Below are 13,397 nucleotides of genomic sequence, written 5' to 3'. Positions count from 1 at the left end.
CTGAAATACTACCTTCCCCACACAGTACTAACTACGAATAGCCCCACTGCTGCCAGAGACCTCAAAAGAAGAAAACCCCTCAAACCCTGCCCCCCAAAACCAAAACCCACCACCAAAGAATCAAAACCAAAAAGCCCACGCATGGCAAAGCCTCTTAAAAATCAAGGAGGGAACCGGATACTAGCCACAACGCCAGGATTTTTAGATGGTAGAAATCAGACTGGCCTCTGGTGGGAAAAAGAAAAAAAAAAAAAAAAAAAAGCGCCATTTATGGGAGTAAACCAGACCCATTTTATTAACAAGCTCATTCAAGCTTGATTTCAAAAGGAGTTGGTTTAGTTAGCAAAAGCTTCCATTTTAATCCATTTGTAACCTACGCAGGTCCAGCATCCCCTTTTAACATTCACAGATGAGCGGGCAAGTGGAGCCCATTTGAATCAGGCAGAATGAAACGTACAAAGGTAAAATAACCTCTTCATAAAAAGTTTCTTCTCTCAATCCCACCTCCTGTCCCCAATTTCTCCAGCACACTTTTAAAAGTGAGCCTAATTCCTCTTCCAGCATAACTACTCTGTCAACAGCCCAGGAGATTCCCAGGCGTTACTGCAGTTTGTTGCTCTGATCTCCACATCCCTCTCATCAGGGGTTTGTTTCCTCTTTCCTCCTTTTTAAGTGCACCCTGCGCTAATTTCCTACCATCGCCACCATTATTCCCTTTCATGCAGCCACTCATGAGATCTCCTGGAAGGAGGCTGTTGAGAACTGTCTGGATAATCAACGGTTCTAGTTTAATTTCCTTACACTACCATCGTGCCGGCCCCAAGCTCCTTGCGTTTAATGAGTATGTCTGCGACACCTGAAAGAACCCAAACACCCCTATCAGGAAACCCTCTTCAGATCTCAGTTCTTCCTCCCAGCTCACCTGTGCCTCTCGCTTCTGCAAGGGAGGCAGCATCCTGCTGTTAGCTCCTCAATCAATCAGATTGCAATGGATACAGGTTGGCAGGCACACTCGGACAGAGTCGCTGGGATTAAGACATCACCCAGTCATTGTTATTATTAAAGGGTATTAATGGAGACGTTCTAAAAGCGTTGTCTGCCTTTTCCTCCAACAACCGAGCAAAATTCAGGGGGCTCTCGCAACGCAGGTCACACCTGAAAGCGAGGTCAGAGAAACACAAACCTTGCTGCACATACCAGTAAGAAATTACCCTCGCCCAGTTCCTCTGTCGTTACTTAACCCTTTTACCTTTGCACACAGGGGGCGAGGGATGAGAGAAGTCTTTCTACTGTCAGCCCTCGCCGGCCACTCAGATGAGTTCATTCCCTCCTCAACACGCGCTTTCGACTGGAGCATTATAGACCCCATTAATAACACTACATCAGCTTACTTCAGAGGGCCGCCAGGAACCGGAGGAATTAAAAAACGCTGGGAAAAGGATTGTGGGCCCAGAGGCATGTGACGGGTTTGCAGCAGGCTCCCTCCCCACGCACCTCTCCGGGGCAGGAGCATTTAACCTTGCAGCTGTGCACGCTCCGGCCCCCTCCCAACAGCTGGCGGCACAGGCCAGCCTGGGGCTTCTCTTCGTGCCCCATCGCTCCGCGGGGCCGCGGCGGCGGGCGCTCACCTTCGGAGGCAGAAACTCCAGATCAAAAGGCAAGGGGAAGGTGGAGAGAAACAAGGGGGGGGCGGGAAACCGCGCAGGAAGGCATCTCCCACTGGCCTCCTCAGCCCGGTGGCCACTTTCCCGAGTTGCCCCCCCCCCCCCCCCCGAGACATTTTATGGCCATTCACGCACCGCGCCAGGCGGCGCCGAACGGGAGCGGGCGGCATTCCGGCGGCCACGGCCTCGGGGGCACCGAAGTTGGCCCGCCGGTGCCACACGCCAAGGCCCCCGGCGCCGATGGCGGGCCCGGTGCCGGGGCTGCAGGCGGCAGCCGCCCCCCCGCAGCGCTCCCCGGGGCCGGGGCGCTATCCGCCGGGTCCCCAGCGCGGCCGCCGCGCCGCTCGGCGGGGGCCGGGCACGCCCGGGCGGGGAGACCCCGCTCCGCTCGGCCTCCGAACCGCGGCGGGGCGGCGGCGGGCGGGGGGGCCCGTCCCGGGCGCGCTCGCCGGGGCCCCTTTGTGAGGCACCGGCCGGGCGATGCGGGACAGGCCGGGCAGCGGCGCCCTGCCGCGGCGCAGCCCCCCGCGCCCGCCGCCCCCCGCTCCCACCTACCGTCCTCCTTGTCCAGCACCATTGTCCCGGGCGCCGAGGGCGGCCGCCGCCGCCGCCGCTCCGGCTCCTTGGGGCGCTCCCCCTCCAGCCGCCGCCGCGCGGCTCCGGGGGCTGCCGAGGCGGGGGGCAGCGGCGCGGCCGCCCGGCGCTGCCCCGGGACGCGAGTTGGGAGCGCGGCCGCGGCGGGCTACGGTCGCGCCGGGCGCCGGAGAGCCGGGCTGATGCGCCAGCCGCCTCGGCCCCGGCCCCGCCGCTGCGGCGCGGGTGCCAGCTTAGGGATTAAAAAAGAAGGCGGCGGGGGATGGGGGGAGAGAAAAGGTAAGGGAGGCACAGTCTCGGGGGCCGGCTCCCCCGCTCCGTCCCCTCCAACCTGCGCTGTCAAAAATTGTCTTAACGTAATCGCGTGTGAGAGCTCGCAACCTCTCCCCCCTTTGCTGTTGCTACTGCAAGAGCTTTCCAGGCTTCTAAAGTGCTTTTCTCTTGATTTCACTCTAAATCTAAAATTATATTCAAAGGAAGGGGGGTGGGAGGGAGGAAAGATGTGAACCTATCACTGAAAGCAAAAGCACTTGCCGCCTGCCTCGCTCACTCGCTCTCTCTCAATTTATGTGCTTTGCACTCTCTCCTGCTGCTGAATAAATGCACACATTTCCCAGGGACCCTCAGATTCCCCTGTTAATTAAATCAATTCATTATGCTCAGATCTGATTAGCAGCCCCTTCCCCCCCTCTTTGAATCAATTATTCAATACACAAACATAATTGCCTGTGCCAGAGGTGTCTAAGTATTAGCTTATTTAACTCCAAGGACACTAATTACCCCTAGGGCAAGGGAACTTTTCTCATTAATTCTGACAAAACACAAAAGCACAGTTAAAGTGTGTGTGTATATACGTGTGTGAGAGAGAAAATGGGGGAGCGTATAGCCGGGGAAGGGAGGCATTACTCTAACACACGTGTTACTGTATAAATAAGCTCAATTTTCTTTCTACCTTTCCATTTGATTATTCCCCACATCTCCCCTTTGCTAAACTTGCCCCATCCGCCCCTCTTTTTTGAAAGCCAGGAACGGATCAGTGTTGCGACGGTGGCAGTTCTCTTGCAACCAAATCCAAAAAGAAAAAAGTATGTAGGGCTGATGGGGAGCAAAGCATAATTTGCAAATAGTTTTGTTTACCAAAGCAGAAAACTCTGTGGCAGACAACCTTCTGTACTTTAACAACCTGTGAAAGAAGAGGCCCTCTGAAGCAGCAGGTAAGATGATACATAATCTAGTATGTACTGGGAACAGTTCTGAATTGTTTACCATTTGAATTAATGTCAGTGCCCACTATTAATGTACTTGCTTCCTACATTTACCATAATGGGCTTGATTTCCATTAGCTGAAGCTGGAATGCTAAAAAGAGCCTAGGCAAGACTGATGCAAACCGAGATCGACCATCATTGTAGTATCTGAGACGCACGACTTCTGGCTTGCGTGCTGCCCAAATTTTACCTCTGTGTGAACCTCCTTTAAATAAAAAACGGGTAAGAAGAAAGAAGTAGTAATTGATTCCCCCAAATTAGGTTTTTACTTTCTAAATACCTTTATTGTTCACAACCTCAATGTGCACAAAAGTATTGAAGATTTTCTTTTTGTTTCCTTAGGCAATGCATGAGCTGATCCATTAATCCATTTGGCTTTATATATCAGGAAACTAATATTAGCTCGGCTCATCTATTAGCTTTTATTTAGGTCCCCTCACATTGCCTTTTTTTGGACTTCTGTTCAGGCTGGTTCCCCTTGAGGGGAACCAGACAATTTTTGATAGATTTCAATGGAGAAAATGCTGCACATCATCTCATGGGAGCTATCCCTTCCCCAATTCCCCATCTTCCGATTCACCCACGTCAAGACAGCCATGATTGAACTTGCTTGTTTGGCAACTCTACCACTCTCTTTAAAACACACCTTGTACACATAACTTAAAGCCAAGGGGCCGGGGGGAACCCACAAGCACTTCCTCTTCTCCCCCACCAAAAAACCCACCCCTGTAGCTAAGCCTGCTTGGCAAGAAACTTCCTGAGCTACCTTCATTCTTTGCAAGCATAAATATGACTGGGAACACAAAGTTGTGTTTCATTAGTGCAGTATGTTTTTCTGTGAGTACACACAGACAAGGATAAAAATGCCTTCAGCTTTGTAACACAACAAACCCTGTTAATACTCTGGTCTTTAATTTCCACTGTATGGCACATACTGCACCCACCGGAACTTGGTCCATCTAACTCGATTAGTCTTTTTTCTTTTTTTCTGAAAGAACACAGCAGCACTTGAAAAATACTGATCCTGGAGAACACCATACATCAACTCATTTTTTAGTGTGCTTTTGGCCCTTGAGCCTATTCCTTTTCTCACTGTGGCCAAGGGAGACTTTTGGGTGCAAACCCAGAATCTCTGGATCTTAGTATGCAACTGTTGAGCCTTAATTCTGACTTTGCTACAGGGGTGATGCAGTTTCATCTAAACACAGACTTACCGAGTAGCAGGTGTTCGTCTGCACGTACTGAAGCTCAAGGTCACTGTTGGGATGCCCAAGGTAGAACAGGAAGAAACTGAGGAAACAGACGCTGACTTTGGTATCGTTCTTAAGAAGCGATGTTCACACTTGAGCTGAGAGGGATGTGGTCACTGGAGATGGAAAAGCAAGAGGTGGAGGGAGAAGGCAAGAGAGAATTTGCACATGTGCATGCGCATGAGGGAGCTTGGCACAAGGGGAGAAAAATAATGCAAAGAAAGTACAAACCGAAAACATTCCGTTCCCAAACAAACATCATGCAGTTTGAACAGCTTGCTGTTATCCTACAGTTACAGTTCTGGGGATTTTTAGGTTTACAGCTTTGATAAAATGAAGGGATGAACCCCAGTGTAAAGGTTCCCACTTTAGGCAAATGACTTTTTTGCAGCGTGGTGAAGCATTGTTCTGCATGGTTTTCAATTATCTCTGTTCAGCCAGTCATTTCAGAGAAGTGAGCAAGTTCCAGTAATTTTTGAGCCTCCTTCACTCAGTAGATTAGAAATCTTATGCAAAGAATTTTACCACACTTTATTTTTTAGTACCTTGACACCAGAGAGGAACAGCTAGATCATTCCTTCGAAAAGCGCTTCCATAGGTAATGGGCGCCATAATGAGTGACTGGGAAAACTTAACACGGATCAATGGCAGAACTGGGAATAAGCCTCAGTTCCCTGACCCTCCGTCCTGTGGAATAAAGCACTAAAGCAGCTCACTGCCGGAGGAGGACCACACAACACCGTTGCTGCGGTACCAGTTTATCATTAACGTGCACCGTTATTCATTCAATTATAGTACCTTGCACTCGTCCTGTCTAGGCAGCTCTGAGAAGTCATCATGCGCAATACTGCAGAGACTACAGATAAAAAAGGACAGCTGTGCTCTGCCCAGGAAACCTTCTGGTCTAATGCTAACTCCTGATATTCCTGGTGCAGGAGGGAAGAGGTACCCAGGGATAAATACACCTATGTGCTGCAGTAAGGGCTAGGGCTCAGACCTCTGGGTCTGACTTGAGGTACTTGCTCGCTAGCTGCTCTTACTTTTCTTTTGCTAGCCTTGAGCACAAGCAAGAAAAAAATGAAGTTTCTTAAGAACAATGTGCCATTCTTATTAAATTGCAAAGGAAGTCTGCAATATACTTAAGTCAAGCCTTTAGCAGACCCGTGAGGTTTCATATTATCCTATGCTTGAATGAGGCAGATGACTGGAGCAAAAACCAGCTAATGACATAAAAGCATTCTTCTACTTTCAGTCTCTCTTAATTAAGGAGTTGGTTAATGTTTCAGTGTTGGGAATTATAAAGCTTCATAAGGGAGGTTAATATGTTTTTTATTTTATCTTTCAGCTGACAGGAGAAAAAAAAATCAAAACAAAAAAGAAGGTGATTAAGTCATATGCCAGTCAGAATCCCACAGTGAAGGCAGTATCAGGCCATACCAAAGACCACGGCTGCATATGGTGAATTTAGCAGCCATTTCCAAAGTCAGATTTCTGAGCAGATGAGACTTTTGTCTGCCAGTTTAGACACATGGGTTTTATTTCTTGAATTCACACAAATAACCAAGACAATTTGCACAGCTCTGTACTAGATTAGCTACAAAAGATCTCTATGTTATAACCCATTTCAGAATCACTTGCACCTACCTTGCTAGTGTCAGAAGAGAGTGACCACGGGCCTGACCTTATACCACAATTCAGCAGTCCTGTAAAAGAGGAAAATCACAAGTGCTCTGAAAAGTTATGTTCACACAGAACATGGGCTGCAGTTCAAAAGACCACTTAAATACATACCTGAGATCTACAGACCTCAATTATTTCTAAACTCCTGCTTGATCTACTTAACTTCCCTGCCTATACATTGTAAAAATAAATCACTCGATTCTGTTACTATGTTATGTGAAATGAACGCTAACTATTTTTCATAAATATAGGCCATTTTTTAAAAAAGAAAATAGTCTGTTAAAAATACAGCATTTCCTTTGATAGGAGAAAAATGGCAAAGCTTCAAAAACACTACCTCTAGAGAATGGGTTCTTTAACACTGTGATATAAGGCTGGCACTTTAAGCCATTAGGCTTTACAGTCTGTAATGACCTTTTAGAGAAATTTACAGCAGATAAATTAGTTATTCAGAAGTTTTGCTGCTGCTCTTCATAGTACAAAGTTAAAAAGAAAAATATTTTTTTCAAAAAATAAAAGTAGCAAGACCTAAATTCTTGGTCTGCTGCTTGTTTCATAAGACGTTTAAGGGGCAGGTCCTGTCACCCCAGAACAGCTCAGCTGCAAAGAACTCCATGAAGTTTCTCTCTACATGAGAAACCAGCATCAGAAAGGTTTTGTGAGTGGGTACAAGCTACTGGAGGATCAGGTTGGGTTTGACACCTTGCAGGTCCATCAGTGTCTTCGCAGTACCGATACACCTGGGAAGAAGGGCAGGTCTAAGGCAGAGCAACCTATGACACGAGTGAATAGCTTTAGGGGAGGCCCAGAAAAGGGGCTGGGACAGGCTGCCTTCCCCTGGGCTCCAGGGAACGCATACTAAAAGGAGATTCGTCTTTCCAAGAAGCCTCCTTTCTCCTTCTACTTCCCAAAACTTTCCCAGGCTCCAGTGAGATGTGTTCTTCCACTCGTATGCTCCTTCAGTTCTCAACAGCGATGTAAAATTTCAATTCATACTGAAGTCAAGCAAAAGTTCAGGAATGCACCTTCAGCCCAACCTCTCTAAGTGAGTCAACACATGAACTCTGACCCTGCACACAGCAGTATCCGTGCAGTTTCCAGAATCCTTTAAAGTAAGCGGTAAAGAATCCTTAAACCCCTCCTCACAATACCCCACAAAACCCACCCCATTAAATCTTAGGAGTAAATTCTGGTGACAGTTTCTATGTCTCTCCCTTTCATCTGGACCAATAATTCGCTTTTCTGTATATCCTTCTCTGCTTCAAAGTTAATTGCTACTGCAGTGTCTTCCTGCAGATAGACCTGCCTTTTGTTCCTTACCTTGGTGGGTGTGGTAGGTAGACCCGAAAGACGAATCTGTCATCCACACATCTGCCTCAGTTGTTCTATGGAGGAATCCAGTGAGACAGTATCTGGTTCTGGAGTGACACATGGAGCTCTCGGGCTTGATGCCACATTCACCGTTAGGATCAGAGCTTATTGCTCCCAGCCCGATGTCAAGCAGGGACTAATCAAATGTGAGATGGATGAACGGAGGCAGAACCATGGAGCTGGCTCTTTGTTTTGTTACTATCAGTTTTTTTACTGCAGCAGCACACAAGGGTCCCAGTCATGGAGCTAGACCATAACATACTGTCCAAAAATCCCAGTGCCTTTCTTCTGTGAGATTCTTTCTTCACTGTCTTGCTGCTGAATAGACTAGGCAGAATTGACACAGATTAGTCAGAAATGGAAATACATGAATTGAGAAGAGAAAATGCAATGTCAGGCTCACATTGCTTTGTGATGACAATATCCTAAGATGCTGCCAGTGTCCCTCGTGTTTTGTGGCTCCCTCTGGCTCTACTTGGCATGGGTGACATTTGTCAGGTCTTCATAGTGTCATTCTAACAACACATCATCTGAAAATGTTGATTCCATAGGAAAATGGCTGTTGGCACAACAGCAGTATGTGCACACAAAGGATATGACATGGCTGCTGAACAGACAAGGGAGGAATTCCAGCTATTCCCATGTCACACAGCCAGTGAGGGTCTGTGGCACTGGACTATCTTTTGCACATGATTTCATCAGCATCCAGTTCAGTCTGAATCTAATGATGATAATCCTGATCCATTAACATGTGAGATGAGAAAACACATGCACAAACCAAAGAGGTGAATATTTCACTTTTTTTAAAAAAAATAATAAACCCATCCTGTAAAATTACAAGATTTCTTTCCCAATCCAAAGACAGACACAAGTTCTATGAAGATGAAAGTCACTGAAGATCTTCTGATAAAAGCAGGCAGGTGGAGACTCTAATGAAGGCATACACTATAGTGCATATCTTGCCAACATTTCTTAATGAATAATATGTGCACTCAGATGAGAATAATATTGATTGAGGTCTGCAGGGAAAGTTGTCTAGGAAAAAATTTTATTCTAGGAGCAGAGCTCTTTTTGGAAGATTTTGATCTTTTCCTGCCGCAACCTTTCTCCTCCCCTCTCTCTGTGCTACCCAAAGCAACTGACAGCCAAAAAATGAAAAGCCTGCCCTGCATCTAATGTATCTATCAGATCCAGAGAGAAATTTATATACCGGTGCTAAGAATGGCTGCACCATTCTCCTTAGCTGGTAGAGGACACAGCAGTGTGTAATTAGGACTGGATTACTTTACTCAGAACTGGAGCAGAGAGCAGATGTCATGCATTAATATTGGCATTTGATTCCACACACTTTCCCTGCCATGTTTGCAAAACCAATTTGCCTTCCTATCTTGGATCTTGCCTTGTGTTTACCCTCAGGTTGCTGTAATGCAAACAAAAAGCCACCAGTGGCAATATGAAAGTACATGGAGAAGGACAGGCCCATACAGAATGGGTAGAGTTTATGATTTAATTCCTAACAAAATATCAAATTATTTTCTGATTATGTTGATTAGATTAATACAGCCGGTATGTTCTACTAGACACCAGCTCAGACACAAGAGGTCACGACACTATAATGCACTTGTTAACATAAGCCAAGAGTAAAGGAAGATACACCTTATTCCAAATTAATGTTCTCGGACGTTATCTGTAGTATATATAAGAGATGCACATCCCTTCTCAAACACAGCCAACCTTTTCTTCACCTGTTTTTCCACACAGGGGACTTCAGTTTTGATTTTGCTCCAGTTCATATACAGAATCCTTCCAGAAGCCCTATAACAAAATTTCATGCTGTTAAAAATATTGGCCCCTACTCTGAACCGCGGCCAGCTTCCATTTGGTAGCAGCTTTATAGCTGCAGCTGGGTTCTGGAGGTTTCTTAGGAGTAAAAGATGATCTGCCTTAATTTAGGAGCATCCAGAGGCTGATTACAATGGTCTATACTACAGCAGCACAGAGTAACCATAACATACCAGGCAGCATGCAACCCAGCAGAGTGATGCTGACAAACTCTGGCTTCATATATATTTAGATGTAGCCCAAAGAGAACGACCACTGAAACTCTGCTGCAGTAGGATGTTTGGCTGCAAGACACACCATTTGCTTTACTTAGTGATGGAACATGCACATCAGACCCAGACCTGTAACACCAGTAACACACCTGTAACAGCCGTTTGCAGGTGGTAACACCTGTTTGTATCATGCAGGGCATCACCTGCACAGACACTCTGCGAAGAGCAGGCAAACCCTCTATCCAGACCTGTGTAAACCCACTTCTGCTGCCTTTGTTCTCTTGTAAAGCCAGCCACAGGGGAAGGGTGTGTGTGCGACTGCTGTAACAGGGTCACAGCTGAGAGACCAGACAATTTTGTGCTTGTAGACCACAGAGTCCATTCCCCATGAAAAACCCTGCCCCCCCCCCCCCTTTTTTTTTTCCTACTCCCTGTACACAATGGTGGCAACTCCCCTAGTCCTAAAGAAGAGGTACGTGTTGGGTATCTTAACAAAATGACAAATCACCTTACCAGATTAGGAAAAGACTATTGAAATCAGATGGGCAGGTTCACATGCTTCTGGGTCCATCAGCAAATGACAGAAGTGCAAGAACTGTTATCCTAAAACATGAAAATAACTGGAGCGAAACGGTAGCAGTTGCCACAGGTCTCTTTGAACAGGTGAGAAACGCAGTCTGAAAGCGGTAAAGATAACTACAGAAATGATACCATTCTCTCAGTGAGAGCTAGAAAAGCTTCTCTGTTCGCAGGGAGGTCAAGAAGTGACAGCCCAGTAGATCATTTGTTGCTTTTTTAATGCTTCATAGCTCAGGGTCAGTCAGAAATCCCTATCCTAAGGTCATGGTTAGGGCACTCTGGGAAACAATCTTGTTTCTTCTGTTACCAGCAAGGCCTTGCTCAGGCTCTGCTGTTTCTCTCTTCCACAGCAGATTATCGCAGCCCACCCCTCCTGCTCCTCACACTATGGTTAAATTCACCCTGGGCGCTGTTCTCTGGAATCACAGTGGCCCAAAGGACCTTCCCTGTAGCAGTCCAGAGTGTTGCAACATGATGCAACAAATCACCAACCAATGCTAACCCTCGGCAGCATTCAGGGGAGCAACATTCCTTACCGTGCCTATTGATATATATATATATATATAAAAATATATATAAAATAGATAATGTAGAGCAAGCACTAGTATTTCTTTTCAGCTTCAAGACAGAATGAGGAGCACGGATGGCAGCAAACTTGTCTGTTAACTAAGCAACAAGTCTGATTTCTACTGCACTAGCCCCTTGCCGCTGCAGGAGTGAGGCGACGTGTGGGGGAGCGGTGATAATCATCTGCCTCCTAACCTGCTTAGGAGACTGTTTGACTTAGAAGAATCTGGGAAGCACAGTTTAGAGGGCCTGCTAATGACTACATCTGTTTTAAATAGACATATTTTGACTATAGCTTCCATACCAAACAGTCACTGGAGTCAAGCAATCACTTAAAAAGGCTGAGATACAACTCTGCAGTATTTTACAATGGATTTAATAGCTAAGGCTTAAAAGAAAAAATACCACCATGCAAACACACAGCTGAAGCACAGGCATTTAATGAACACCACTCACTGCTAAAATGTGAATTCACACTACAACACTCTTGCAAATGATCTATAATACCTTGCATTGCTAGTATATTAAATTTGCATAAATATACCTCAAATATTTATAAATCAATAGATATAAGCATACATTTAAAAGTGAGTATCAAAAGTGCATTACACTGAATTCTTACACACTCACTAATTAATTCAAATAATCACATTTTGCCTTATTAAATTAAACATTATATGGATAAAATATAGCTTGCCATCAATTCTCAGCACTAAAATACTGTTAGAAAGGAACACTACTGCCAAAAAAACCAAGAGAGAAAGAACGTGCCCATAGAAGAACACTTAACTGAAATGTAGCTGTAAGATTGAATGCCATAGAAGGACTAACAATAATGTATATATTACTTTTAAACAAGTGAGCAATTTTGGATAACTTTCCACTTCTTTGTCTGGTACTCCAGTTTCAGCTTAGTGAGCTGTAACTGTGCAGGACAAGCAGAAAGCAGCACAAGAGCCTGCTAACCCTCTTGCACATTTCAAAAAGGTCTCCTCAGAAGCAAGGATAACTCCTTATTTCCTCCAGCTGCTTATTTACTTACAGGTACTTCCCTGCCCTCATTTAATTGGAGCTAAAAAACCCCAACAACTGTCCCTGATAGTTTTTTAAACTCTTACCAACTAAGAATCCCTTTACTTACCAAGAGGTATGAAGAAGCACGGAGGACAGCTGTGTAGTTTGGAACAAATTTCTTGGTCTGTCCCGCTTTAAAGCTTTTATATACCTAAGAAGCCTAACCCTGCCTGAAAGACAGTGATTAAAGTTTTTGAAGAGTACAGAGATTTTTACACATAGTAGCACGAGGCTCAGGACCAATTAAATGTCATCTTAAGTACTTAACTGAAGCGTTTTTTATACACTGGGAATCAGTTAAGTGGAAGGTGCCAAATTAAACTTACATTTGGATTTTGCCATTGACTTAATTTCAAGAGATTATGCAGCATAATTTAAGGATGATTTCAGAAAGCTTTCAATAGAACAGTCTCTATTAAGTTGGCTTCAGGAGCACTGCAGAAATCTGAAAAAAGAAAACACACAAGGGAAATCTGACATACTCAAGAGCAAATGAGTGCAAATAACAACAATAAAAGTGTTGCAATTAAGCCCAAAATAATGCAGGTGGCATCACATGAGGGGGTCTCAGTTGAGAGAGTCAGTCTGCATGAGGACATTAAGGGAGTTTATTCCATTTTCAGGCAAGAGCAATAAACCCCAGGTTTTTCTTTCTCCAACATGCGACAAGTTAATTTGCCACGTGTAATAACATGATATAATGATTCACACCCCCTTTCTTTGATGAATGATTTTTCCAAGCACATATGACTGACAAATTGTGGGGAGAAGGGGATATAGTAAACTTTTGGGAATGAGGCAGGAGGTCTTGCAGCTAAAGCCCTAGACTGGAACTAGGGAGACTTGGGATTTATTCCAAGTCTGGTAGAAGTTTTCCATACAACTTTCAGCAAGTCTCTTGGGCACCAAAGCAAAAGTCAGGTGGCTGACAAAATTTTTCATAAATGTTTAGGTGCTCTTGGCACAAACATTTATTTAGAATCAGAGGTTAGGTGGCTAAACAGACAGAAACTAAGAAAGTAATCCTAGGCTAACCCAAGTCTGGCCACCCATCCCTGTGCCATCTTTTGGAAGTGTTGTTATTGTTATATTATTATTATTATTTATTTATGTACCTATTTACATGGATTATGTCCGTGTTTGGGGCTAAGTAAAGGCCCAATGTGCCTTGAAGCACAACTTCAAGGGCAGCCTTTAACATGTTGAAGGGAAGGAGTAGGAATGGGCTGGCTTTGCTGATCACATGTGACCAATGCATATCCCCTTGTACCCCACACTAAAAGCAAGCATACATTTGG

At 45.2% G+C, this 13,397-nt stretch overlaps 1 protein-coding gene across 5 annotated transcripts in view; it reads right to left on the bottom strand.

The window, feature by feature from the left end:
- LMO1 (LIM domain only 1) overlaps positions 1-13,397 on the bottom strand; it is a 75,550-nt gene that overhangs the window by 58,980 nt on the left and 3,173 nt on the right. Inside the window, exons 3-8 of one of the 5 annotated variants that reach the window (XM_027810445.2) lie at positions 12,167-12,544; positions 10,393-10,482; positions 9,571-9,640; positions 7,775-8,152; positions 6,419-6,477; positions 4,739-4,890 (exon numbers count right to left, since the gene is read on the bottom strand). Coding sequence is in view for 1 of the 5 variants with exons in the window: in XM_055722917.1 (XP_055578892.1) it covers positions 2,220-2,241 (22 nt within the window). In the remaining 4 variants the exon portion in view is untranslated. Of the gene's footprint in view, positions 1-2,219; positions 2,671-4,738; positions 4,891-6,418; positions 6,478-7,774; positions 8,153-9,570; positions 9,641-10,392; positions 10,483-12,166; positions 12,545-13,397 lie in introns of those variants that run through there. The other 4 variants (XM_055722920.1, XM_055722919.1, XM_055722921.1 and 1 more) reach the window with 4 other exon arrangements.

Source organism: Falco cherrug, chromosome 10 (genome assembly GCF_023634085.1).
Source record: "Falco cherrug isolate bFalChe1 chromosome 10, bFalChe1.pri, whole genome shotgun sequence".
Lineage (NCBI taxonomy): Eukaryota > Metazoa > Chordata > Aves > Falconiformes > Falconidae > Falco > Falco cherrug.
Note: the sequence above shows the minus strand (reverse complement) of the source record. Positions and strands in the feature narration are given on the sequence as shown.